The sequence below is a fragment of the Oncorhynchus masou genome, chromosome 13 (assembly GCF_036934945.1).
Source record: "Oncorhynchus masou masou isolate Uvic2021 chromosome 13, UVic_Omas_1.1, whole genome shotgun sequence".
Taxonomy (NCBI): Eukaryota; Metazoa; Chordata; class Actinopteri; order Salmoniformes; family Salmonidae; genus Oncorhynchus; species Oncorhynchus masou.
The window spans coordinates 25124321-25152157 of NC_088224.1; the positions used below are offsets into that span (position 1 = coordinate 25124321).

Genomic DNA, 27837 nt, shown 5'->3' on the forward strand with positions numbered 1-27837 from the left:
ATCAGTGCAGGCTGCACATTCATTCACCTCCGGAGCCTGCTGGTTTTCTGTTCTACTTGATAATTAATTGCACCCATCTGGTGTCCCAGGTCTAAATCAGTCCCCGATTAGAGGGGAACAATGGAACTGGCTTCGAGGTCCAGAGTTGAGTTTGAAGGCTATATTCATTATCCTCATGAATCCTGTAATGAAAGGGTCTGTTTGCCTCAGCTTTCTGAAGGTATACTTTTAATGTCTCAGCTCTCAATTCTAAACTCAACAGCAACTATTTTACAAAGATATTTGATCTGGCTTTCAGATATGGAGTGCGCGAGAAGTATATTGGCCAATGCGAGTGCATTGGCCTCATTGAACAGTATGCTACCACTGGAAATGAAATGAATGAATCAGCCCCAAATGAATCAGCCCAAATACAGTTCTATCGGAAAGTATTCAGACCCATTGATTTTTCCAAATTTTGTTACATTACAGCCTTATTCTAAAATGGTTTCTCTCATTCTTCTCTGCAGATCCAAGTTCTGTCAGGTTTGATGGGGAGTGTTTCTGCACAGATATTTTCAGGCCTCTCCAGAGATGTTCGATCAGATTCAAGTCCAGGCTCCGGCTGGGCTACTCAAGGACATTCAGAGACTTGTCACGAAGCCACTGCTGCATTGTTTTGGCTGAGTACTTAAGGTCTTTGTCCTGTTGGAAGGTGAACCTTCACCCCAGTCTGAGGACCTGAGAACTCTGGAGCAGGTGTTCATCAAGGATCTCTCTGTACTTTGCTCCGTTCCTCTTTCCCCTCGATCCTGACTAGTGTCCCAGTCCCTGCCGCTGAAAAACATCCCCACAGCATGATGCTGCCACCACCATGCTTCACAGTAGGGATGGTGCCAGATTTCCTCCAGACATGACACTTGTCATTCAGGCTAAAGAGTTCATTTTTGGTTTCATCAGACCAGAGAATCTTGTTTCTAAGAGTCAGAGTCCTTTAGGTGCCCTTTGGCAAACTACAAATGGGCTGGCATGTGCCTTTTACTGAGGTGTGGCTTCCGTCTGGCTACTCTACCATAAAGGCCTGATTGGTGGTGCTGCAGAGATGGGAGAATCTTCCAGAAGGACATCTCCACAGTGGAACGCTGGAGCTCTATCAGAGTGACCATCGGGTTCTCGGTCACCTCCCTGACCAACGCCCTTCTTCCCCCGATTGCTCAGTTTGGCCGGGCGGCTAGCTCTAGTAAGAGCCTTGGTTGTTCCAAATGGAGGTCACTGTGTTTTTGGGGACCTTCAATGCTGCAGAAAATGTTTTTGTACCCTTCCCCCAATCCTGTCTTGAGCTCTACGTACAATTCCTTCAACCTCATGGCTTGGTTTTTGCTCCGACATGTACTGTCAAAATGTGGGATCTTATATAGTCAGGTGTGTACCTTTACAAATAATGTCAAATCAATTGAATTTACCACAGGTGAACTCAAAATCAAGTTATAGAAACATCAAGGATGATCAATGGAAACAGGATGCACCTTAACACAATTTCAAGTCTCATAGCAAAGGATCTGAATACTTACGTAAATAAGGTATCTCTTTTATTTATTTATTTAATTAAATTTGCTAAAATTTCTAAAAACCTGTTTTCGCTTTGTCATTATGGGGTATTGTGTGTAGATTGAAGAGGATTTTTTACATTTAACCCATTTTAGAATAAGGCTATAACATAACAAAATGTGAAAAAAAGGGAAGGGGTATGAATACCTAGAATACACTGTATATTAGCCTATGATATTAGAGCACATAAAGATGCAGGCAAATGAATATATATATATTTTTTTTTTTACAATTCTGGAGCCATATTTAACAATAGCATATTTGTCTACCCAAATGCATGAGAATCACTGGATTAAGTTGCACATTAAAATATTTTGAATCACAACATCACAAGATAAATAATGTATTTATTCAGTACCATCTCAGTAGACTAAGTGCACTTTTTTATAAAGCATTGTGAATAACTTGATAGGCCTACAATTTTTTTCTACTGCATGATCCCACAAAAAAAATTGGTACGACCAAATCATGGGCTGGTGCCACCAACTGAAAAACTTAGTGGCACAAGTCTGTTAGTCTTGGAGCCCTGCTACAAAGGGAATGTCCTCCGTGTGGAGGAGTTGAGCTATTGTAGTGGACAAAGATGAGAAGAATGGTGCAGCCAAATGCATGCTACTTTGCACCTCGCCATTTTTATTTATGTATTATTATTTTTTATGATTATTATTGTTGTATGTCATTGTTATTATTGTAGGCATTTTTATTAATCTAAACCAGTTCTTTAAATATGCAAAACATGTTTTGTTTCATTCTGTTGAGACATTTTATTTAGTTAACTGTAATGTTGTTTTCCGCAATTTAATATCCTGCTCATATTTCCCCTATAAACAATGGCTTGACTTACTTTTGATATTACCTTAATAAAAGTTTAGAAACATTTGTGAAGGTTTGGTGTGGTGTGGCTATTAGCCTACTATACTGAAGGCCTATGATATGACGACTGTGTGCACTGGTGCTCCAACTGACTCCGACAGCTGAACTTGTTTCAGGCCTACCTATTGGAAGGATGTTTCAGGCCTACCTATTGGAAGGATGTTTCAGGCCTACCTATTGGAAGGATGTTTCAGGCCTACCTATTGGAAGGATGTTTCAGGCCTACCAGAGTTACTCCTGTAATCTAACGCTCATCTTCATAACAAATTCTAATAGAACATTTATGAATTAACCTCCTCCTGTAAATCTGTCTGACAGACGCAGCAGCCTGTCTGACATGAAACAATGCATGTCCGTGTCATATCAGGCCACCGGCATCTCTCTCTGGGGCTAGGCCTTTCTTTCCATGTATCTTTTAAATATTCAAATCATACAGTGGACGCTTAAGCCTATAGGCCAATGCATGCAATGCCGTTATGCATCTGGTGCTCAAATCTCCAACAGCTGAACCGTGAGATGGACAATGTGTTTTAGGAATGTAAAAACCAATAAAATAGGCAATACATTTTTGCATATGCTACAGATCGAAACACAAGGAATAGTGTTTTTGTAATTAGATATAGGCTGTTTAAGGACACAAATATGGCTCATTTGGCCAATATCCCTGGTTTATTGATGGAGCTGACTGCGTGGGAGGATGGCCTAATGGGTTACGTACCCAATACATATGGATGTATTTCTCAAATGTCAGATCAATTGAAATCTTTCCGGTCACCTGTCTGGCGCCAAATGGGTGTGTGTGTGTGTGAGTAATGACCATCATACCAGAATGAATAACACACACAAGTTTGATAAACTGTTGAGTAACATAAGAAAGGCAGGTCTACGGCCAAACACAACATTATGCCAGGACATTACAGTCCAGTCAGCTGATTCAGAAACAAAAGACACGCACTCACACTCAAAAGTAACTCCGTCTGTGTGTGTGTGTACTTACATGGTTGTCTGTGGTGTGTATGAGGCTGAGGATGGGAGAGCCAGTGGGGGTGCAGAGTTCAGGGAAGGGGTTGATGACGGCAGGGAGAGAGGAGGGACGACACTGCTGCTGCTCCTCCTGGAGCCTCCTGTAGAGGGAGACAGAGTTGCACAAAAATAAAAAAGACATCTCGATCACAACCACAGATTTACATTTACTCATAGAAAGATATAGATACTGTGTGTGTGTGTGCACATGTGTGTGAGAGCGAGAGACATAGTTACATGAAGGCGTTGATGTGTACGGGCTGAGAGCGACACAGCCTCTCTTGGGGGCAGGAGAGGGGAATAGGGGGCGTAGGGCGCTGGGAGCGAGGGCCGCGCCGATGAGGAGCGTGCCCGTGATGAGGGGTGTGCACGTGACTGTTGTGCAGCAGCGGGGCCGTCTCTGTGTGGGTATTGCAGCTGGAGTAGAGACTCTCCAGAGAGGAGTTCATGTCATTCACCAACGCCTCCAGATCCACATCATCTACACAGAGAGACAGAGCGACAGAGATAGAGAGACAGACAGAGGTAAAGACGGGAGGGAGGTGGGGAGAGAAAGAGGGGGAGAGATAGAGGTGTATTTAAAACACAGCAAAAAGGAGATTCATGCTGCAAATGTTGCTCTTACCAATAGATGTCACTGTAGACTAGAGATAACTAGGATGCTGTCCTGAGCACAGAGAGAGCTACTCCCAAATCTCCGTTATTCGCACGAAGACGGAGATACAGGGGGTACAGATCCGGGTGCCTTGCGATAATGTTATCGGCGAGTGAGAGCGCCTTTACCATGCGCTCTATTGGCCAATGTGCAATCACTGGAGAATAAACAGGATGAGCTCCGTTCCAGACTATCCTACCAACAGGACATTAAAAACGGTCATATCTTATGTTTCACCGAATCGTGGTTGAACGACAACATGGATATACAGTTAGCTGTGTGTTCCGTGCATCGGCAGGACAGAACAGCTGCGTCCGGTAGGACGAGGGCTGTTGGTTTGTGTCTATTTGTCAATAACAGCTAGTGCACAATGTCTAATATTAAGGAAGTCTTGAGGTCTGTCTCGCCAGAGGTAGAGTACCTCATGATAAACTGTAGACCACACTATCTATTTTTTGAAGCGGTCTATTTACCACCACAAACAGATGCTGGCACTAAAACCGCACTCAACAAGATGTATAAGGCCATAAGCAAACAAGAAAATACTCATCCAGAAGCGGAACTCCTAGTGGCCTGAGACTTTAATGCAGGCAAACTTAAATCCGTTTTACCTCATTTCTAGCAGAATGTTAAATGTGTAACCAGAAGGTGAAAATAAATAAATAAATAACTTCTAGACCACCTTCACTCCACATACAGACACACGTCTAAAGCTCTCCCTCGCCCTCCATTTGGCAAATCTGACCATAATTCTATCCTTCTGATTCCTTCATACAACCAAAAATTAAAGCAGGAAGTACCAGTGACTCGCTCAATACGGAATTGGTCAGATGATGCGGATGCTACGCTACAGGACAGTTTTGCTAGCACAGACTGGAATATGTTCCTGGATTCATTAAATGACATTGAGGAGTTTACCACCTCAGTCACCGGCTTCATCAATACGTGTATAGACGACATCGTCGCAACAGTGACCGTACGTACATATCCCAACCAGAAGCCATGGAATACAGGCAACATCCGTACCGAGCTAAAGGTTAGAGCTGCCGCTTTCAAGGAGCGACAGCTTTTATAAGAAATCCCGCTATGCCCTGAGACAAACCATCAAACAGGCAAAGCTTCAATACAGGACAAAGATAGAAACATACTACACCAGCTCTGACGCTCATCAGATGTGGCAGGGCTTGCAAACTATTACAGACTACAAAGGGAAACCCAGCCACGAAGTGATCAGTGACGCAAGCCTACCAGAGGGGCACTGCCCTTTCCCACCTGGACAAAAGGAATGCCTATGTGAGAATGCTATTCATCGACTACAGCTCAGCGTTCAACACCATAGTGCCCACAAAGCTCATCAATAAGCTAAGGACCCTGGAACTAAACACCTCCCTCTGCAACTGGATCCTGGACTTCCTGACGGGCCGCCCCCATGTGGTATGGGTAAGCAACAACCTCTGCCACGCTGATCCTCAACACAAGGGCCCCTCAGGGGTGCATGCTTAGTCACCTCCTGTACTCTTGTTCAAACATGACTGTGTGGCCAAACACAACTCCAACACCATCATTAAGTTTGCTGACCACCCAACGGTGGTAGGCATGATCACCGACAACGATGAGACAGCCTATAGGGAGTAGGTCAGAGACCTGGTAGTGTGGTGCCAGGACAACAACCTCTCCCTCAACGTGTGCAAAACAAAAGGAGACGATTGTGGACTACAGGAAAAGGAGTGCCAAACACACCTCCATTCCCATCAGTGGGGCTGTAGTAGAGCAGGGTCGAGAGTTTCAAGTTCCTCAAGCTACAGTAAACTAGAGATAGTTAGGATACTGTCCAGAGCAGAGTAGAGAGCTACTGTATGTCAGAAGGACATCTAAGAAACCATTGGAATATAACGGAAGACTCCAGCCTTCCACTAAAATGTTTCCTCTACCATGTTCTAAGGTGTCCCTAGGCTCTGAGAGTGTGTGTGTGCGCATGTGTAGGCCTGAGTCTGCTGACTCTGGAGCACTGGGAACACGGTCACTGCCTCTCATATGTTAAATCTAGAATGTACAATCATAAAAAACATACAAAAGTCTTTATCATCCCCTACAGTCAACATGGGGTGGCAGGTAGCCTAGTGGTTAGTGCATTGGGCCAGTAACCGAAAGGTTTCTGGATCGAATACCCGATCTGACAAGGTAAAAATCTGTCGTTCTGCCCCTGAACAAGGCACTGTTCCCCGGTAGGCTGTGATTGTAAATAAGAATTTGTTCTTAACTGACTTGCCTAGTTATTTAAAATTCTAAAACAGGCTGAAGTCTATCATCCCCTACAGTCAACATACCAAAGTCTCTATCACTCTCTACATTTATCATACAGAAGTCTTCAAGTTACTAAACCAGCTAAATATGCCTCTAGGCAAGTGTATCGGTCTGCGGGAGCCCACACTGATCCAAATGAAGCATGCATCGGCAAGAAAACTGATTCAAACGTTACAAATTGCAGGTTCACCAATGTTTTTAACTCAATCGTTTCTGTCTTATTCTGCAAATATCTTGAATTTGTTGTGACGGAATTGATTCATCCTGTCCTTCAGCCTATCAAACTTTTGTGCATGGAGCTGCATATGACATTGCTTTACAAGTCAGATAACAACTGTGTGCACAGCGCGAAAGATACAGCTGCACGAGCCAACGAGAGGTAGGCCTACTCTATCCCTGTTCTAATATTGGTAGGCTATATCTGCATGGCACCTTCAGCATTCAGATATTTGTAAAAGGACTTTCGTAATATAAAATCATATACTATTAACTTCTTACACTCGTGGGAATTGTCCTATATTGTACGGATAGGGCTAAATTTAAATGTTTCTTACAGAAGAAATATGGAAAGTACATTGCCTTGCGAAAGTATTCGGCCCCCTTGAACTTTGCGACCTTTTGCCACATTTCAGGCTTCAAACATAAAGATATAAAACTGTATTTTTTTTGTGAAGAATCAACAACAAGTGAGACACAATCATGAAGTGGAACGACATTTATTGGATATTTCAAACATTTTTAACAATTCAAAAACTGAAAAATTGGGCGTGCAAAATTATTCAGCCCCCTTAAGTTAATACTTTGTAGCGCCACCTTTTGCTGCGATTACAGCTGTAAGTCGCTTGGGGTATGTCTATCAGTTTTGCACATCGAGAGACTGAAATTTTTTCCCATTCCTCCTTGCAAAACAGCTCGAGCTCAGTGAGGTTGGATGGAGAGCATTTGTGAACAGCAGTTTTCAGTTCTTTCCACAGATTCTCGATTGGATTCAGGTCTGGACTTTGACTTGGCCATTCTAACACCTGGATATGTTTATTTTTGAACCATTCCATTGTAGATTTTGCTTTATGTTTTGGATCATTGTCTTGTTGGAAGACAAATCTCCGTCCCAGTCTCAGGTCTTTTGCAGACTCCATCAGGGTTTCTTCCAGAATGGTCCTGTATTTGGCTCCATCCATCTTCCCATCAATTTTAACCATCTTCCCTGTCCCTGCTGAAGAAAAGCAGGCCCAAACCATGATGCTGCCACCACCATATTTGACAATGGGATGGTGTGTTCAGCGTGATGAGCTGTGTTGCTTTTACGCCAAACATAACGTTTTGCATTGTTGCCAAAAAGTTCAATTTTGGTTTCATCTGACCAGAGCACCTTCTTCCACATGTTGGGTGTGTCTCCCAGGTGGCTTGTGGCAAACTTTAAATGACACTTTTTATGGATATCTTTAAGAAATGGCTTTCTTCTTGCCACTCTTCCATAAAGGCCAGATTTGTGCAATATATGACTGATTGTTGTCCTATGGACAGAGTCTCCCACCTCAGCTGTAGATCTCTGCAGTTCATCCAGAGTGATCATGGGCCTCTTGGCTGCATCTCTGATCAGTCTTCTCCTTGTATGAGCTGAAAGTTTAGAGGGACGGCCAGGTCTTGGTAGATTTGCAGTGGTCTGATACTCCTTCCATTTCAATATTATCGCTTGCACAGTGCTCCTTGGGATGTTTAAAGCTTGAGAAATCTTTTTGTATCCAAATCCGGCTTTAAACCTCTTCACAACAGTATCTCGGACCTGCCTGGTGTGTTCCTTGTTCTTCATGATGCTCTCTGCGCTTTTAACGGACCTCTGAGACTATCACAGTGCAGGTGCATTTATACGGAGACTTGATTACACACAGGTGGATTGTATTTATCATCATTAGTCATTTAGGTCAACATTGGATCATTCAGAGATCCTCACTGAACATCTGGAGAGAGTTTGCTGCACTGAAAGTAAAGGGGCTGAATAATTTTGCACGCCAAATTTTCAGTTTTTGATTTGTTAAAAAAGTTTGAAATATCCAATAAATGTCGTTCCACTTCATGATTGTGTCCCACTTGTTGTTGATTCTTCACAAAAAAATACAGTTTTATATCTTTATGTTTGAAGCCTGAAATGTGGCAAAAGTTCGCAAAGTTCAAGGTGGCCGAATACTTTCGCAAGGCATTGTATATGCAATACCGGTAGCCATTAAAAAAAGTGAACAGTTTGGAGATAAATGGGAAAATTAGACAAAGGTGAGAACACAACAGTTCACCTGACACAAGACTGAATCCAAACATTAGAATGTTGATTTTACACTTACTGTACTTTGTGATATTTGTTGATAAAGTCTGAAAATACTCTGGATACATTCAGTAACTAAATTTGGGGTAGTTGCAATAAGACAAAAAAAATGACAAGGGTTTGAGTGAGGTCTAACTGGTGTTTCCAAGTGGCCACGCACACATCTCCAGACTGTCAGTTTGAGTGAGAGGTCTAACTGGTGTTTCCAAGTGGCCACGCACACATCTCCAGACTGTCAGTTTGAGTGAGAGGTCTAACTGGTGTTTCCAAGTGGCCACACACACACACATCTCCAGACTGTCAGTTTGAGTGAGAGGTCTAACTGGTGTTTCCAAGTGGCCACACACACACATCTCCAAAGTGTGCACAGTTCCTAAATAATTTCAATGCACTTTTATGACTCAAAGAAAAGTCTTCAACTAGAAAGTATTTTTGAGCTCTCCTAGCTGTGCCGTTGAGGAACTAGAGCAAGAACACTTGTTGTGTTGTTTGGAACACAACCCTGCATCTTCTCCTTTACACAATTACTGTTAAGCAATACAAAACCGTCCATTATAAATCCAAATCTGGGTCACATGGGTATAATTTGAAAGCTTGTTACATTTTTTGACAAGTTAAATGATAAAATATGATCTTAGGCTTTCACAAGGGCAATTTAGAGAAGCAGATCGTAATTTTGCAACAGAATGGAGCCATGAGTGCATTTCCTTCACAATACAACAAACAGGCTCATTCTGTTCAGGACGACCCAGAATATAACGCCATGCCATCTGTAACTGTACATCTAACATAGTGATCATGAAAGTTAACACTGTATATAGCATCAGTTTTATGATATGGAAATGTGAGGTGTACAGCATTCCAATTTAAGTGCTTATCAGAGTCCAAATCTGCCATTTTCAACATGTTTATGGGTGCAAGTGCAAAGAGCTACATGAGGGACAATCAATGTAATTTTTTGGGTCATTGATACCAAACGCACTGAAGAAAATGTTTTACCTGTGGAGACGTACCGGGCTACCGGAGTGGACAACAATTTTGCTGATTGCACATCTAACTGCTGATTGGTGGTTTTCGATTGCCAGGTCCACCGTACAAAATATTAGTTTGGCTCTGCTTTAAAACAGTCAGTGCATTTGGTCACTTTTTACACAAACAGGGTAAAGTTGTAATTTCATAACAAGGACAGCAATCATTTTTGCGAGCTGCACTGGTCGGAACGGGAGAAGAGAGCAGCTCTTGGTCAAAACCATTTGCTTTTGAGACTGGGTGAAATTCAAAACTGTTATGTTAATTAGCTATGTATGCCATAGCTAATTTCTAAAGATATATATTGACATACTACTAGCTCAAAAAAACATTTTAAATCTGATATCTGACAAGTTAAACCAGTGGGTGATGAGTATTTCAGATAAATGGTGTGTGGGGGGGGGCAGAAACATAAATTACGCCGATCCATTCCACTAATCAAATCGCACCGAATCGTTTCAAACAAAAACAAACATATTGGAGCACATGTATCTAGATGCATATTGAATCGTGATTGTAAGGAGAGATGCACATCCCTATAACCTAGCATAATATAGCCTGGCGGCGCCGATAGTTAAGTCAGCTCTACATCTAGCTCCTAAGCAACTTCACAGTATTTTTTTATTTTTTTGTGTGTGTGTGTTATTTCTTACATTATTAGCCCAGGAAATTGTTGGTGTTATTACATACAGCCGGAAAGAACTTTCGGATATCAGAGAGGCAGTAACTCCCCAGCATTAGGAACGGGAATACGACTTTCCCAAATTTGATCCTTTGTCCGTACCCCCCAGGGCTATTGAACAGATTCCAGAGGCTGATCCAAAACACAGCTGGCTGAGAAGAGGTGATCGGAGTGGACTTCTAGTCCAACTCAGGAAGCGCGCACACCACCCACCATTCCCAGAATATTACTCGCTAATGTTCATGGAAACATGGCTCTCGGGATATACCGTCTGAGACTGTACAGCTAGTTGGGTTCTCAGTATATCGCCCAGACAGGAATAAAGACATCTCTGGGAAGAAGAAAGGCGGGGTGTATGTTTCATGATTAACCACTCATGATGTGATTGTGATAACATACAGAAATTCTAGTACTTCACCCGACCTAGAATACCTCAATCAAATGCTGATAATTATCTTTGGTTATAGTCACAACCATGTATATTCCCCCTCAAGCCAATACCAGGACGGCCCTCAAAAGAACTTCACTGGACTTGATGCAAACTGGAAACCACAGATCGTGAGGTAGCATTTATTGTAACTGGAAATTTTAACAAAGCAAATTGGAGGAAAACACAACAACGTTCTACCAACACATTGATGGTAGCATTCGCTCTGGGAAAACAGACCACCGCTACTCAGCTTTTCAAAGTGCCTATAAGGCCCTCCCCCGCCCTCCCGTTGGCAAATCTGATGACTCCATTATGCTCCTCCCTTCCTATATGCAGAAACTGAAAAACAGGAAGTACCTGTGCTAATAACTATTCAAAGCTGGTCTCACCAAATCGGAATCCACACTTCAAGATTGTTTTGATCACACGGACTGGGAAATGTTCAGGGTAGCCTCTAAGAATAACATCGACAAATACACAGACACGGTGACTGAGTTTATCAGGAAGTGTATAGGAGATGTTGTACCCACTGTGACTATTAAAACCTACCCTAACCAGAAACCGTGGATAGATGGCAGCATTCGCGCAAAACTGAAAGCGCGAACCACCACATTTAACCAATGAAAGGTGACTGGGAATATGGACGAATACAAACAGTGTAGTTATTCCCTCCTTAAGGCAATATGTCAGTAGAGAGACAAAGTGGAGTTGTAATTCAACGGCTCAGAAACGAGACGCATGTGGCAGGGTCTACAGACAATCACGGACTACAAAGGGAAAACCAGTCAAGTCGTGGACACTGACGTCTTGCTTCCGGACAAACTTAACACCTTCGCCTGTTTTGAGGATAACACAGTGCCACCGACGAGGCCCGCTACCAACGACTGTGAGCTCCACTTCTCCATGAATAAGATATTTAAGCGTGTTAACCCTCGCAAGGCTGCCGGCCCAGATGGCATCCCTAGCCGTGCATGCGCAGACCAGCTGGCTGGTGTGTTTACAGACATATTCAATTTCTCTCTATCCCAGTCTGCTGACCCCATTTGCTTCAAGATGTCCACCATTGTTTCTGTACCCAAGAAAGCGATGGTAAATGAACTAAATGACTATCGGCTGGGTCGGAACCCCACCCTGTGCAATTGGTTCCTGGACTTTGTGACAGACCATCCCCCAAGGGGAAGATAGGAAACAACACCCCCACTTCGCTGATCCTCAACACAGAGGCACCCAACCGAGGATCAAGAGAGACACTCAAGTGTTTTAGTACTATATCTCGACACAATGATGAAAATAATCATGGCCTCTAAACCGTCAAGCTGCATACTGGACCCTATTCTAACTAAACTACTGAAAGAGCTGCTTCCTGTGCTTGGCCCTCCTATGTTGAACATAATAAACGGCTCTCTATCCACCGGATGTGTACCAAATTCACTAAAAGTGGCATTAATAAAGCCTCTCTTGAAAAAGCCAAACCTTGACCCAGAAAATATTGAAAAAACTATCGGCCTATATCGAATCTTCCATTCCTCTCAAAATGTTTAGAAAAGGCTGTTGTGCAGCAACTCACTGCATTCCTGAGGACAAACAATGTATACGAAATGCTTCAGTCTGGTTTTAGACCCCATCATAGCACTGAGACTGCACTTGTGAAGGTGGTAAATGACCGTTTAATGGCATCAGACAGAGGCTCTGCATCTGTCCTCGTGCTCCTAGACCTTGGTGCTGCTTTTGATACCATCGATCACCACATTCTTTTGGAGAGATTGGAAACCCAGATTGGTCTACACGGACGTGTTCTGGCCTGGTTTAGATCTTATCTGTCTGAAAGATATCAGTTTGTCCTCTGACAAATCAACTGTATATTTTGGTGTTCCTCAAGGTTCCGTTTTAGGACCATTATTGTTTTCACTATATATTTTACCTCTTGGGGATGTCATTCAAAAACATAATGTTAACTTTCACTGCTATGCAGATGACACACAGCTGTACATTTCAATGAAACATGGTGAAGCCCCAAAACTGCCCTCGTTAGAAGCCTGTGTTTCAGACATAAGGAAGTGGATGGCTGCAAACGTTCTACTTTTAAACCTGGACAAAACAGAGATGCTTGTTCTAGGTCCCAAGAAACAAAGAGATCTTCTGTTGAATCTGACAATTAATCTTAATGGTTGTACAGTCATCTCAAATAAAACTGAAGGACCTCTGTGTTACTCTGGACCCTGTGCTCTCTTTTGACGAACATATCAAGACTGTTTCAAAGACAGCTTTTTTTCCCCATCTACGTACAAATTGCAAAAATCAGAAACTTTGTCCAAAAATTATGCAGAAAAATTAATCCATGCTTTTGTTACTTCAAGGTTAGACTACTGCAATGCTCTACTGTCCGGCTACCCGGATAAAGCACAAAATAAACGTCAGTTAATGCTAAATACAGATGCTGGAATCCTGACTAGAACCCCAAAATTTGATCATATTACTCCAGTGCAAGCCTCCCTACACTGGCTTACTGGTTCTCCTTCATGCCGTCCCTAGGAGGGGTGCGTCACTTGAGTGGGTTGAGTCACTGATTGACTGATCTCCGAGTGATCTTCCTATCTGGGTTGGCGCCCCCCCTTGGGTTGTGCCGTGGTGGAGATCTTTGTGGGCTACACATGGCCTTGTCTCAGGATGGTAAGTTGGTGGTTGAAGATATCCCTCTAGTGGTGTGGGGGCTGTGCTTTGGCAAAGTGGGTGGGGTTATATCCTTCCTGTTTGGCCCTGTCCGGGGGTGTCATCGGATGCGGCCACAGTGTCTCCTGACCCCTCCTGTCTCAGCCTCCAGTATTTATGCTGCAGTAGTTTATGTGTCGGGTGGCTAGGGTCAGTTTGTGATATCTGGAGTACTTCTCCTTTCTTATCCGGTGTTCGGTGTGAATTTAAGTATGCTCTCTCTAATTCTCTCTTTCGGAGGACCCTAGGACCATGCGTCAGGACTACCTTGCATGATGACTCCTTGCTTTCCCCAGTCCACCTGGCCTGCTGCTGCTCCAGTTTCAACTGTTCTGCCTGCGGCTATGGAATCCTGACCTGTTCACCGGACATGCTACCTGTCCCAGACTTACTGTTTTCAACACTCTAGAGACAGCAGGAGTGGTAGATCTTAATGATCAGCTATGAAAAGCCAACTGACATTTACTCCTGTGGTGCTGTCTTGCTGCACCCTCGACAACTACTGCAATTATTATTGTTATTATTTGACCATGCTGGTCATTTATGAACATTTGAACATCTTGGCCTTGTTCTGTTATAATCTCCACCCGGCACAGCCAGAAGAGGACTGGCCACCCCTCATAGCCTGGTTCCTCTCTAGGTTCTGGCCTTTCTAGGGAGTTTTTCCTAGCCACCGTGCTTCTACACCTGCATTGCTTGCTGTTTGGGGTTTTAGGCTGGGTTTCTGTACAGCACTTTGAGATATCAGCTGATGTAAGAAGGCCTATATAAATAAATTTGATTCAACCTCAGGAGGCTGAAGAAATTTGGCTTGGCATCTTAAACCCTCAGACTTTTAGATGCACAATTGAGAGAATCCTGTTGGGCTGTATCACCAACTGGTATGGTAAGTGCACTGCCCACAACCACATGGCTCTCCAGAGGGTGGTGCGGTCTGCCCATTGCGTCATCGAGGGCAAACTACCTGCCCTCCAGGACACCTACAGCACCCGATGTCACAGGAAGGTCAAAAAGATCATCAAGGACAACAACCACCTGAGCCACTGCCTGTTCACCCCGCATTCATCCAGAAGGTGAGGTCAGTACAGGTGCATCAAAGCTGGGACCGAGAGACAGAAACTGTTTTTCAATCTCAAGGCCATCAGACCGTTAAATAGCCATCACTAGGCGGCTTCCACCCCATTACGTAACCCTGAACCTTAAAGGCTGCTGCCTCATATACATAGACTTGAAATCACTGGCCACTTTAATCATGTTTACATATTTTTGCTTTACTTATCTCATATGTATATACTGTATTCTATTCTACTGTATTTAGTCAATGCCACTCTGACATTGCTCATCCTAATATTTATATATTCCTTAATTCCATTCTTATATTTTTAGGTTGTGTGTTTTGTTGTGAATTGTTAGATATTACGCCACTGTTGGAGCTAGAAACACAAGCATTTCGCTACACCCACAATAGCATCTGCTAAACGTGTATATGTGACAAATACAATTTTATTTGACTAAATAAAAGATCAATATACAGTGGGGCAAAAAAGTATTTAGTCAGCCACCAATTGTGCAGGTTCTCCCACTTAAAAAGATGAGGCCTGTAATTTTCATCATAGGTACACTTCAACTATGACAGACAAAATGAGAAAATAAAATCCAGAAAAATCACATTGTAGGATTTTTTATGAATTTATTTGCAAATTATGGTGGAAAATAAGTATTTGGTTAATAACAAAAGTTTCTCAATACTTTGTTATATACCCTTTGTTGGCAATGACAGAGGTCAAACGTTTTCTGTAAGTCTTCACAAGGTTTTCACACACTGATATTTTGGCCCATTCCTCCATGCAGATCTCCTCTAGAGCAGTGATGTTTTGGGGCAGCACGGACTTTCAACTCACTCCAAAGATTTTCTATGGGGTTGAGATCTGGAGACTGACTAGGCCACTCCAGGACCTTGAAATGCTTCTTACGAAGTCACTCCTTCATTGCCCGGGCGGTGTGTTTGGGATCATTGTCATGCTGAAAGACCCAGCCACGTTTCATCTTCAATGCCCTTGCTGATGGAAGGAGGTTTTCACTCAAAATCTCACGATACATGGCCCCATTCATTCTTTCCTTTACAAGGATCAGTCGTCCTGGTCCCTTTGCAGAGAAACAGCCCCGAAGTATGATGTTTCCACCCCCATGCTTCACAGTAGGTATGGTGTTCTTTGAATGCAACTCCGCATTCTTTGTCCTCCAAACATGACGAGTTGAGTTTTTACCAAAAAGTTAGATTTTGGTTTCATCGGACCATATCGCATTGTCCCAATCTTCTTCTGGATCATCCAAATGCTCTCTAGCAAACTTCAAATGGGCCTGGACATGTACTGGCTTAAGCAGGGGGACACGTCTGGCACTGCAGGATTTGAGTCCCTGGCGGCGTAGTGTGTTACTGATGGTAGGCTTTGTTACTTTGGTCTCAACTATCTGCAGGTCATTCACTAGGTCCACCCGTGTGGTTCTGGGATTTTTGCACACCGTACTTGTGATCATTTTGACCCCATGGGGTGAGATCTTGTAGTGGAGCTCCAGATCGAGGGAGATTATCAGTGGTCTTGCATGTCTTCTATTTCCTAATAATTGCTCCCACAGTTGATTTCTTCAAACCAAGCTGCTTACCTATTGCAGATTCAGTCTTCCCAGCCTGGTGCAGGTCTACAATTTTGTTTCTGGTGTCCTTTGACAGCTCTTTGGTCTTGACCATAGTGGAGTTTGAAGTGTGACTGTTTGAGGTTGTGGACAGGTGTATTTTATACCGATAACAAGTTCAAATAGGTGCTATTAATACAGGTAACGAGTGGAGGACAGAGGAGCCTCTTAAAGAAGAAGTTACAGGTCTGTGAGCGCCAGAAATATTGCTTGTTTGTAGGTGACCAAATACTTATTTTCCACCATAATTTGCAAATACATTCATTAAAAATCCTACAATGTGATTTTCTGGATTTTTTTACTCATTTTGTCTGTCATAGTTGAAGTCCACATATGATGAAAATAACAGGCCTCTCATCTTTTTAAGTGGGAGAACTTGCACAATTGGTGGCTGACCTAATACTTTTTTGCCCCAGTGTAATTCATGGTCCTTTAGGCCTACATACTTTACAATGAGCCAATATTTACAACATGACTGTGAGCAACAATCCCCATGGAGACCAGGCATTGACGACACCCCCAGGAAGTAACGGGTCAAACAGGAAGAAGATTTACAGCCTGCCTTCCCACAGTATTCCTAGAAAAGCATTCCTACAGAATTCCAAGGAGTCTGGATATTCTGGAAAAATCAATCCACCAGCGAGTGAGAAAAGTGCTGAGCACCAAAAAAAAATAACACTATTATAGCCTCTTCATTTGGACAACAGAGGAGAGGAGAAAGGGGAGGTTAGTTGAGAGGAGAGGACAATCACCTTGGTGGTCGGAGTTCCGATGGGCAGAAAGTTGAAACCCTTGACCATTCAAACCGTCCGGTCTGTGGGAGGAAGTCCGGTCCACAGTTTCCTGTGTGAATGGAGATACAGAAAGCACAATAAAATCAGGACAAACACTACCATTCAAAAGTTCACATTCACTTAAAAATGTTCTTGTTTTTTAAAGAAACGCACATTTTTTGTCCATTAAAATAACATAAAATTGATCCGAAATACGGTGTAGACATTGTTAATGTTGTAAATGACTATAGTAGCTGGAAACGGCAGATTTTTTTATTCAATATCTAAAAAGGTGTACAGAGGCCCATAATCAGCAACCATCACTCCTGTGTTCCAATGGCATGTTGTGTTCGCTAAACCAAGTTTAGCATTTTAAAAGGCTAATTGATCATTTGAAAACCCTTTTGCAATTATGTTGGCACAGCTGAAAACTGTTGTTCTGATTAAATAAGCAATAAAACTGGCCATCTTTAGACTAGTTGAGTATGTGGAGTATCAGCATTTGTGGGTTCAATTACAGTCTCAAAATGGCCAAAAACAAAGACCTTTCTTCTGAAAGACCTTTCTTCTCGTCAGTCTACTCTTGTTTTGAGAAATGAAGGGTCTAAAGGAGGCCAGTTTGATTGCTTCTTTAAAATCAGAACAATAGTTTACAGCTGTGCAAACATAATTGCAAAAAGGTTTTCCAATGATCAATTAGCCTCTGGACGCTTATGAAGATATTCAATATATATTTATTTTGTTACAAAAATTTCCAGCTACAATAGTCATTTACAACATTAACAATGTTTACACTATGATGGTTTTTTTGTGCTTTTTTAATGAACCAAAAAAAGAAAGTGCTTTTCTTTCAAAAACAAGGACATTAAGTAACCCCAAACTTTTGAATGGTAGTATACACTGCAGGGAAACATGCATATTCCCTTAGCATTGTATTGTTTTTTTTATGCAAATGGCACATAGGTACCCATAGGGCTCTGGTCAAAGTAGTGGTAGGCATTTAGGTGTCATTTGAGAAAGAGAACCGTTTGGAACACGTCTGGGAGAGCTTTGTCTGCACGGATATGAATCTGTCATCCAGCCAATATATACAAACGCACACAAACGTTTGCATGTGCCTGCACACGCAGATGCACAAACTGCTCTTCACACACACACAGCAGCCTCAGATAAGGAGCACTGCTGAGGAGAATAAAAAATAAAAAAAGGAAAACATTTTCAATTTTCCAGGAAAGCGGAGAACACGGAAGTACAGTTTCCAGGAACTGCCCGCTGCCAGGGGTACGGCACACACACACACACACCACTCCCCTCTGAAAACATCCATAAACGCCCAGAGAGATTTACAGCTCCGAGAAGCAGCCAAGGATTTTCCAGGGACAGCTCTGCTGCATACATACGTCTGTGGAAACCAGAACTACACAACACAAACACACATATAATATGCACATCATCCACAAACTTGACACACAAACCAGAACGGTCCTATACCCGCAACCATACTGACCTTTCACACAGACACACAGGTCCATGGCAGCAGTGATGCCATATTACTGTGCAGGAAGGTTGTAACTACCACATGTCTGTAGGACAGAGTCATTATATGTATATTACCACAATAAAGGGATATTTTAGCGGAAGGTCTTTTCTGACTGTATTGAACAGTTTGAGGACAAAAGTGGGGAAAGAGAGAGAGGTTTGAGAAGCTAGTGTTGTAAAAAATTAGCAGGTCTGACCATCTTAGCAAGCATGCCAGAACTCGGGCCTGCACAGTACACACCATATCCATGCATATGGAGACCACAGAGTTTGAACACAGGTTATCAGTGTGCCACAAGACAGAATTAGCCCGCTGAGCTAAAGCCTAGATTGGAGTGAAAAGTATTCTAGCCTGTTTCTCTGCTACACACTCACACAAAGCGTTTCTCCCTCTAATGTGTCCATGGCTCACATCCAGGTCTCCCGCTTGGACACACACACACGCGCTCAGCTCTTCCGCTCTGAGAGTCTTGAAACATGGCTCAGATGGACAAACTATACCCAGAGAGAGTTTTGTAAGTACAATATGTGGAAGAGAGGTTCATCCTCATCTACACACACTCAACCTACTGTCTCAGCCCTGAGAGGCTGCATGGTGTGTGTGTGTGTGTGTGACAATGCATTATATAATGGATAAGGTTGGCCCATCAACATGATACAGCATGACAGCTTACACACAAACACACACATTCCACGCTTTCAGCCCTAATGAATTAAAATCCTGATTGGGGTGGGTGGGAAAGGTGGTGTGTGTCTGATGTTGTGAAATTGTTTGTTTTGCTGGTCTATTTATAGGCCTTGAGGGCCTCCAGTCTAGTCCTATAGGACACAACGGTTCAGACTCAGACTAAAGCACAAAAGCCTGCTTGACTCACAATAGCCTCATTCACTACAGTAGTAAGGGGGAAAGGGGGAATACCTAGTCAATTGTACAACAATGCATTCAACTGAAATGTGTCTTCCGCATTTAACCCAACCCCTCTGAATCAGAGAGGTGCGGAGGGCTGCCATAGTCAACATCCAAACCTTTGGCACCCGGAAAACAGTGGGTTAACTGCCTTGCTCAGGGGCAGAACGACTGATTTTTAGCTTGTCAGCTCGGGGATTCGATCCAGTAACCTTTTGGGGGTTACTGGCCCAATGCTCTAACCACTAGGCTACATGCTGGTTACTGGCCCAATGCTCTAACCACTAGGCTACATGCTGGTTACTGGCCCAATGCTCTAACCACTAGGCTACATGCTGGTTACTGGCCCAATGCTCTAACCACTAGGATACCTGCCTCTAACCACTAGGCTACCTGCTGGTTACTGGCCCAATGCTCTAACCACTAGGCTACCTGCCTCTAACCACTAGGCTACCTGCTGGTTTCTGGCCCAATGCTCCTACCACTAGGCTACATGCTGGTTACTGGCACAATGCTCTAACCACTAGGCTACCTGCTGGTTACTGGCCCAATGCTCTAACCACTAGGCTACCTGCCTCTAACCACTAGGCTACCTGCTGGTTACTGGCCCAATGCTCCTACCACTAGGCTACATGCTGGTTACTGGCACAATGCTCTAACCACTAGGCTACCTGCTGGTTACTGGCACAACGCTCTAACCACTAGGCTACCTGCCTCTAACCACTAGGCTACCTGCCTCTAACCACTAGGCTACCTGCCTCTAACCACTAGGCTACCTGCCTCTAACCACTAGGCTACCTGCCTCTAACCACTAGGCTACCTGCCTCTAACCACTAGGCTACCTGCATCTAACCACTAGGCTACCTGCATCTAACCACTAGGCTACCTGCCTCTAACCACTAGGCTACCTGGTACAGTGGAATAATAGTAATGCTACTAGGGTAACTATCCCAAAAATTTTCAGAAATGCCAGTTGAAGAAACCCTAAATACTACTGCTTCTATAACCACTTCTAATGGATCTGTGTGACAGCTGAGCATTGTCACGGTTACAGCAGGCATGCAAACATGTGAGACCCAGCCTTGTCACTATGGTTATAGTCACAGACACAGGTGTCGTGTGTGTGTGTGTGTGTATAGTCTTTACCTGGAAGTTAGATTGGAGGAGGAAGTAGTCTGGACACCCGGCTAAGGCCATGTTATCCTTCTGCAGGCTCCGGTTCTGGAGATCACATTTACTTCTCACTCCACTGACCAGATACCTACACAGAGAGACCAACGGACTATCAAACAAGGAACCCTAACTGTAGAGATAGACAATAACAAAAATCACACACACAGCTCTGATGCTTCTCAAACACAACTCCTCAGACTAAATAAGGGATTATCCCATATCACATGACTACTTAACACTTGCAGAGAGAGAGAGAGAAAGAAAGAAAAAGAGATGAGAGTGACAAACTAAGGGCCAGTTTCCCAGACAAAAAGTAAGCCTATAGTCCTGAACTAAAAAGCATGCTCAGAAGAGAATCTCCAGTAAAAGTGCTTCGAGGTCTAGTACTCAAATCTTCTTTCTTATCTAATATGGGCTAGTCTTAGAGTGTCTAAATTGGTCTACATGCATTGACTAAGCACACTGGTCCCAGATAACGCACTGCTACATTCCTGACCGTACCATGATGAAGCTTATCCTAACCTTGCCTGCTTGGGGACAAATCAATGACTGTATAGACAGTATATGAATGGACAAAGCCATCGATCACGTGACACATTTATTCCTATGTGAAGACTCAATTGCACATTGGAGACAAATTAGGTTGGTGAAGATGGCATTTTATGGAGACGTGCAGTTTAAGGACTCCAGGAAGTGATGTTGAAGCTTAGTGCTGCCCCCTCTCCTTGTGTAACTCAAGTTGAAGGCTGACTGGGGTACTGCAGGTGGCCATTAGCAACTAAATATCTTCTGTGTGTGATTTTAAAATAATTGGTTCAAGGACATACATGCCCTTAGCTAGCTATATTAGAATAAAATTATTGGTACCATGATTGTCTTAGATTTCTTTTATTTTTTTTTACACAAATATTGATATTTTTTCATTCACTATGATGGGGATCCTGTTTCCTGATAACAATGCTCACAGGGCGGTTGGCCTTGAACTTGTGGTTCAATGAGAGAGGGCAGTTTCTCTCCCCTGGGACAACTCCTAACTTCCATAAAAAAAGAGGCAATCTGCAGTTGCTACATCCATTTTTGGACTTATAAATGAATGATACAGTGCCTAGCAAAAGTATTCGGCCCCCTTGAACTTTGCGACCTTTTGCCACATTTCAGGCTTCAAACATAAAGATATAAAACTGTATTGTTTTGTGAAGAATCAACAACAAGTGGGACACAATCAGGAAGTGGAACGACATTTATTGGATATTTCAAACGTTTTTAACAAATCAAAAACTGAAAAATTGGGCGTGCAAAATTATTCAGCCCCCTTAAGTTAATACTTTGTAGCGCCACCTTTTGCTGCGATTACAGCTGTAAGTCGCTTGGGGTATGTCTCTATCAGTTTTGCACATCGAGAGACTGACATTTAACTTTAAAAACTTTAAACAACACTTTTTATGGATATCTTCAAGAAATGGCTTTCCTCTTGCCACTCTTCCATAAAGGCCAGATTTGTGCAATATACGACTGATTGTTGTCCTATGGACAGAGTCTCCCACCTCAGCTGTAGATCTCTGCAGTTCATCCGGAGTGATCATGAGCCTCTTGGCTGCATCTCTGATCAGTCGTCTCCTTGTATGAGCTGAAAGTTTAGAGGGACGGCCAGGTCTTGGTAGATTTGCAGTGGTCTGATACTCCTTCCATTTCAATATTATCGCTTGCACAGTGCTCCTTGGGATGTTTAAAGCTTGGGAAATCTTTTTCTATCCAAATCCGGCTTTAAACTTCTTCACAACAGTATCTCGGACCTGCCTGGTGTGTTCCTTGTTCTTCATGATGCTCTCTGCGCTTTTAACGGACCTCTGAGACTATCACAGTGCAGGTGCATTTATACGGAGACTTGATTACACACAGGTGGATTGTATTTATCATCATTAGTCATTTAGGTCAACATTGGATCATTCAGAGATCCTCACTGAACTTCTGGAGAGAGTTTGCTGCACTGAAAGTAAAGGGGCTGAATAATTTTGCACGCCCAATTTTTCAGTTTTTGATTTGTTAAAAAAGTTTGAAATATCCAAATAATGTCGTTCCACTTCATGATTGTGTCCCACTTGTTGTTGATTCTTCACAAAAAAATACAGTTTTATATCTGTATGTTTGAAGCCTGAAATGTGGCAAAAGGTTGCAGTTCAAGGGGGCCGAATACTTTCGCAAGGCACTGTATGTGCCCATTGATTCTTGAAGAATATAACTTAAAAATGCCTCAGCTTAGTTCAACTGTCAGACCCCATCAGAACCCAACATATAAGCGTGTTTTACCAATGTTTGTAAACAAAGAAATGTAAACTAACACTATATAGCACTTTAAACATGGTTAAAACTATACTTTTTATGTCATGGATGATCAATCAGTCCTTAGCTCTGTCTATGAATTAGACTGGTTACACTTTTCCAGCAACATCCCTCAGCTTTTTACAGAAACAGGGGTGGGAAAAGTGCTTTGTTATTGTTATAACTGCTGATGGCAAAGAGCACACAAAAATTCTATTTAAGTGAAAGTTAACATTTTCACCTTGAACAGAGTGGAGCTAGTAGGCAATCTCCGGTGGGCTGCCGCAACACTGCAACGCTAGGAGAAACACTGACTGGGCTAACTCACTGTAAAGCATGGAACACAGAATCTCACCGGTTCTTATCAGTGGAAGGTCGTTCCTCATCTTGCTAGAACAAAAACAGTACCTGCTGTATGCCAACCCGGTAGCGACGAACCTACCGATTCTATTTGTAGAATCGCAATGCTCGTCAGTGGCCAACAACTTGACTTTGAGCCAATCAAAGAGCAATATCCCCCACGTGTGGCAGCATCCATATATCCACAGATAAGCCAGTCACACTTCATATGCAATGTAGGATATGGGATGGTAGCTAGCTAATTGCACAGACACAATGCACACAACACTAAATACTTCCTACAAGTTAGGAAACCTCTGTAGCTGGTACTGACATTATAATTAAATCACAATGGATAGTTTCCATGAAAGTTAGTGCAGGTAGTGCACTATGTTCTGCTAGCTAGCGAATGCACTAGCATCAGCAAGCTAGCTAAACATTTGGCTAAGGGCTAGCACTGGCAGTATGTAATTATGGAAAGTGAATAAAATTGTTTATTTGTCACTTTGCTAAGTAGTTATTTAGCTGTGGACATCTGGCTAGTATCAACAAGGGCTTTCTACAAAAAAGCAACATCAGCGCAGATAGCTTGGAAGCAAGACCATAAGCAATACGCATGGACATGTGTTGCCAAGCAACGCTACTGCCACCTTCTGGTTTGGAGTATGTTAACAAGGCTGAGTGGCTGGAGACGTCCAAGGTCGTTGCTGTGTGAACACAAAAGAGATTGACTGCCGACACTCTGTTCAGTGGTGCTAAGTACTGTCGGCAGAAAAAAACATTTGACAATTCTACCTGTATGTCTGAGCTTTAACGCTAGGAGAAACGACTGGGCCAACTCACTAACTCGAGAAGCTGAAAATAGAAGCCAGCTATTAACAGCTACCCCATTCTCCTGTCTTATCTCACTGACCCCTTCATTCATTCAGACACAAACTAGCTTCATGTGAGAGAGAGACTAATTAGCTTCATGTTATTTTGCATCGAGTTGGACAGGAAATGGGTGTTAATGACATGCCATGTCCATCTTAATAACCATGTTGATGTATTGAAACACAACCCACTTGACATTTTCTGACATTTGTGTTTCAGAAGAGGGGGGCAAGAGAGAGAAACTATTTAACTGACCATACAGAGAGGACCAGAGAGCTGACTGGAACAAAGAGCAACTTAATAATGTCAGGGCCCTGTGTGTGTGTGTGTGTGTGTGTGTGTGTGTGTGTGTGTGTGTGTGTGTGTGTGTGTGTGTGTGTGGAGGCTGGTGGAAGGAGCTATAGGAACATGGGCTCATTGTAATGGATGGAATAAATGTAACGCTATCAAACAAACATATGGAAACCACACTTGACTCTGTTCCATTTATTCCATTCCAACCATTACAATGAGCCGGTCCTCGTATAGCTCCTCCCACAAGCCTTCTCTAGTGTGTGCAGTTTTATTGAGAAGGCCCCCATCCCAAGTAAATTCTGCTGATTCTGCAAAATTCCCTGCACTAACACACCTGATCCTGCAATTCAATATCTGGAGGCACAGCTGATTAGTAGAGAGAGAGCACGAGAGAGGAGGGTTGACAGATGACTCAGTGACAGAGCAGCTTAGCCAGTCAGATAGCTGAGACCATAAAAGGTGCAGATTACATTATGTAATGTCTATGTATAATAAGTCATGGTCTTTATGACAGTCATCCATGTAGACAAACAGAATCTCAGACTCTGGCATGATACAACCATGATTTGAGGTCCACTCTACACACTGTATAAAATGTAAAACATATTATTATTTAGTCTGTGACTTAGGTAAAGATGCATAGTGTGTTGTTGTTGTAGGCGACGTTTGCTTTACGAAACCGGTAGACTAGTCTACTCAACAGTATGTGTGTGGGTCTTATAGGCCAGGCTGTCAGGGGGCATGTTTACAATGTACCCCCCCGCCCTCTCTTTGAGTGCATGACATATGTAAAGTAAGCATAAACAACATAACGTTTGCCAAGAAAATGGTCTTTGCGGCACTTCTCCAAACAGAAACATAACGGGTTAGATCCGGTAAAGAAAGGACGACTCACCTCGAGACCTGCTGGACTAGCACACAGAAACGCAGGGAGCTGAAACACAGGGAGCCAAGAGAGGGGAGCGCGTGACAATCGGTGTCGGTAGGCTATTCCTTTAGATAAAAGGACCAAACAAATGGGAAAATCTCCTGTAGTTATCTCTCACGTAGTCCTATTGAGCTGGGTACACAGTCACACACAACAACCACTCACACACACACACACACATTTAACACTGCACATCCAACAGCTGACTGCCACAAGTTTAACACACACAAGAAGGAAAACTCTTCCCTGAACCGCCTCCATACGCAGCTGACTCCTCCCCATACAGGGAATCCCTCTCGTTAATAAAGCCACCGTCTTCAATATATGCACCATCAAACCAGACTAACAACATTTTTTACAACGAATGGAGCAAATAGAATCCAATACCATAAGCGTATGCAAAGATCATTTAATTGCTATGTCTGTTCCCTGAGATCAACATTACTTTTTTAAAACTTGATTTGAAGCTACCCATCCTTTGTTAACTAAAACTTAAATGACCAAAAACCCAATTACATGTAGCAATAATTTCCTTTGATTTTAGATATGATACAGTATGTTAAGACAAGCTCATTAGGCATTTATAAGTTATACTCATTTCTAGATTTTTTTTACCCCATTTTTCGTCATATCTAATTGCGATCTTGTCTCATCACTGCACCATCACTACACCATTCAACTGACTACCAAAGTCAGCCTACAGGGGAACCAGTCTGCCACAATGAGTTGCTATAGCGCAATGAGCCAAGTATAGCCCCCCGGCCAAACCCTCCCATAACCCGGACGACACTGGGCCAATTGTGCACCACCTTAAGGGACTCCCAGTCATAGAAGGTTGTGACACAGCCTGGAATCGAACCTGGGTCTGGAGGGATGCAGTGACTTGGGAGGCCAAGTTAAACTCTTTCAATGGGTTTATCAATGGGTTTATCTTTAATTAGTTGAAATTACTGTTGAAAAGCAGGAAACAATATTGTAGACTGTGCCTTCAAAGGGGCAGAGCAGTCTAAAACGTGATTTTTCTGTATTTTATATATACAGTGGGGCAAAAAAGTATTTAGTCAGCCACCAATTGTGCAAGTTCTCCCACTTAAAAAGATGAGAGAGGCCTGTAATTTTCATCATAGGTACACTTCAACTATGACAGACAAAATTAGAAAAAAAGTCCAGAAAATTACATTGTAGGATTTTTAATGAATTTATTTGCAAATTATGGTGGAAAATAAGTATTTGGTCAATAACAAAAGTTTATCTCAATACTTTGTTATATACCCTTTGTTGGCAATGACAGAGGTCAAACGTTTTCTGTAAGTCTTCACAAGGTTTCCACACACTGTTGCTGGTATTTTGGCCCATTCCTCCATGCAGATCTCCTCTAGAGCAGTGATGTTTTGGGGCTGTTGCTGGGCAACACGGACTTTCAACTCCCTCCAAAGATTTTCTATTGGGTTGAGATCTGGAGACTGGCTAGGCCACTCCAGGACCTTGAAATGCTTCTTACGAAGCCACTCCTTCGTTGCCCGGGCGGTGTGTTTGGAATCATTGTCATGCTGAAAAACCCAGCCATGTTTCATCTTCAATGCCCTTGCTGATGGAAGGAGGTTTTCACTCAAAATACATGGCCCCATTCATTCTTTCCATTACACGGATCAGTCGTCTTGGTCCCTTTGCAGAAAAACAGCCCCAAAGCATGATGTTTCCACCCCCATGCTTCACAGTAGGTATGGTGTTCTTTGGATGCAACTCAGCATTCTTTGTCCTCCAAACACGACGAGTTGAGTTTTTACCAAAACGTTTGGTTTCATCTGACCATATGACATTCTCCCAATCTTCATCTGGATCATCCAAATGCTCTCTACCAAACTTCTGACGGGCCTGGACATGTACTGGCTGAAGCAGGGGGACACGTCTGGCACTGCAGGATTTGAGTCCCTGGCGGCGTAGTGTGTTACTGATGGTAGGCTTTGTTACTTTGGTCCCAGCTCTCTGCAGATCATTCACTAGGTCCCTCCGTGTGGTTCTGGGATTTTTGCTCACCGTTCTTGTGATCATTTTGACCCCATGGGGTGAGATCTTGCGTGTAGCCCCAGATCGAGGGAGATTATTAGTGGTCTTGTATGTCTTCCATTTCCTAATAATTGCTCCCACTGTTGATTTCTTCAAACCAAGCTGCTTACCTATTGTAGATTCAGTCTTCCCAGCCTGGTGCAGGTCTATAATTTTGTTTCTGGTGTCCTTTGACATCTCTTTGGTCTTGGCCATAGTGGAGTTTGGAGTGTGACTGTTTGAGGTTGTGGACAGGTGTCTTTTATACTGATAACAGGTGCCATTAATACAGGTAATGAGTGGAGGACAGAGGAGCCTCTTAAAGAAGAAGTTACAGGTCTGT

The 27837-nt window shown here is 43.0% G+C and overlaps 1 protein-coding gene across 4 annotated transcripts in view; it reads right to left on the minus strand.

Annotated features, from left to right (window-relative positions):
• Nucleotides 1–25664, minus strand: part of LOC135551990 (growth factor receptor-bound protein 10-like) — a 58935-nt gene extending 33271 nt beyond the window's left edge. For 3 of the 4 annotated variants that reach the window (XM_064983319.1, XM_064983321.1, XM_064983320.1), the window contains exons 1-5: nucleotides 25416–25664; nucleotides 20669–20783; nucleotides 17056–17146; nucleotides 3721–3964; nucleotides 3458–3584 (exon numbers count right to left, since the gene is read on the minus strand). In XM_064983319.1, coding sequence (XP_064839391.1) covers nucleotides 3458–3584; nucleotides 3721–3964; nucleotides 17056–17146; nucleotides 20669–20719 — 513 coding nt within the window. In that variant the 5' untranslated portion in view covers nucleotides 20720–20783; nucleotides 25416–25664. The remainder of the gene's footprint in view (nucleotides 1–3457; nucleotides 3585–3720; nucleotides 3965–17055; nucleotides 17147–20668; nucleotides 20784–25415) is intronic. The other variant, XM_064983323.1, reaches the window with a different exon arrangement.
• Between the last annotated feature and the right edge of the window lie 2173 nt (nucleotides 25665–27837).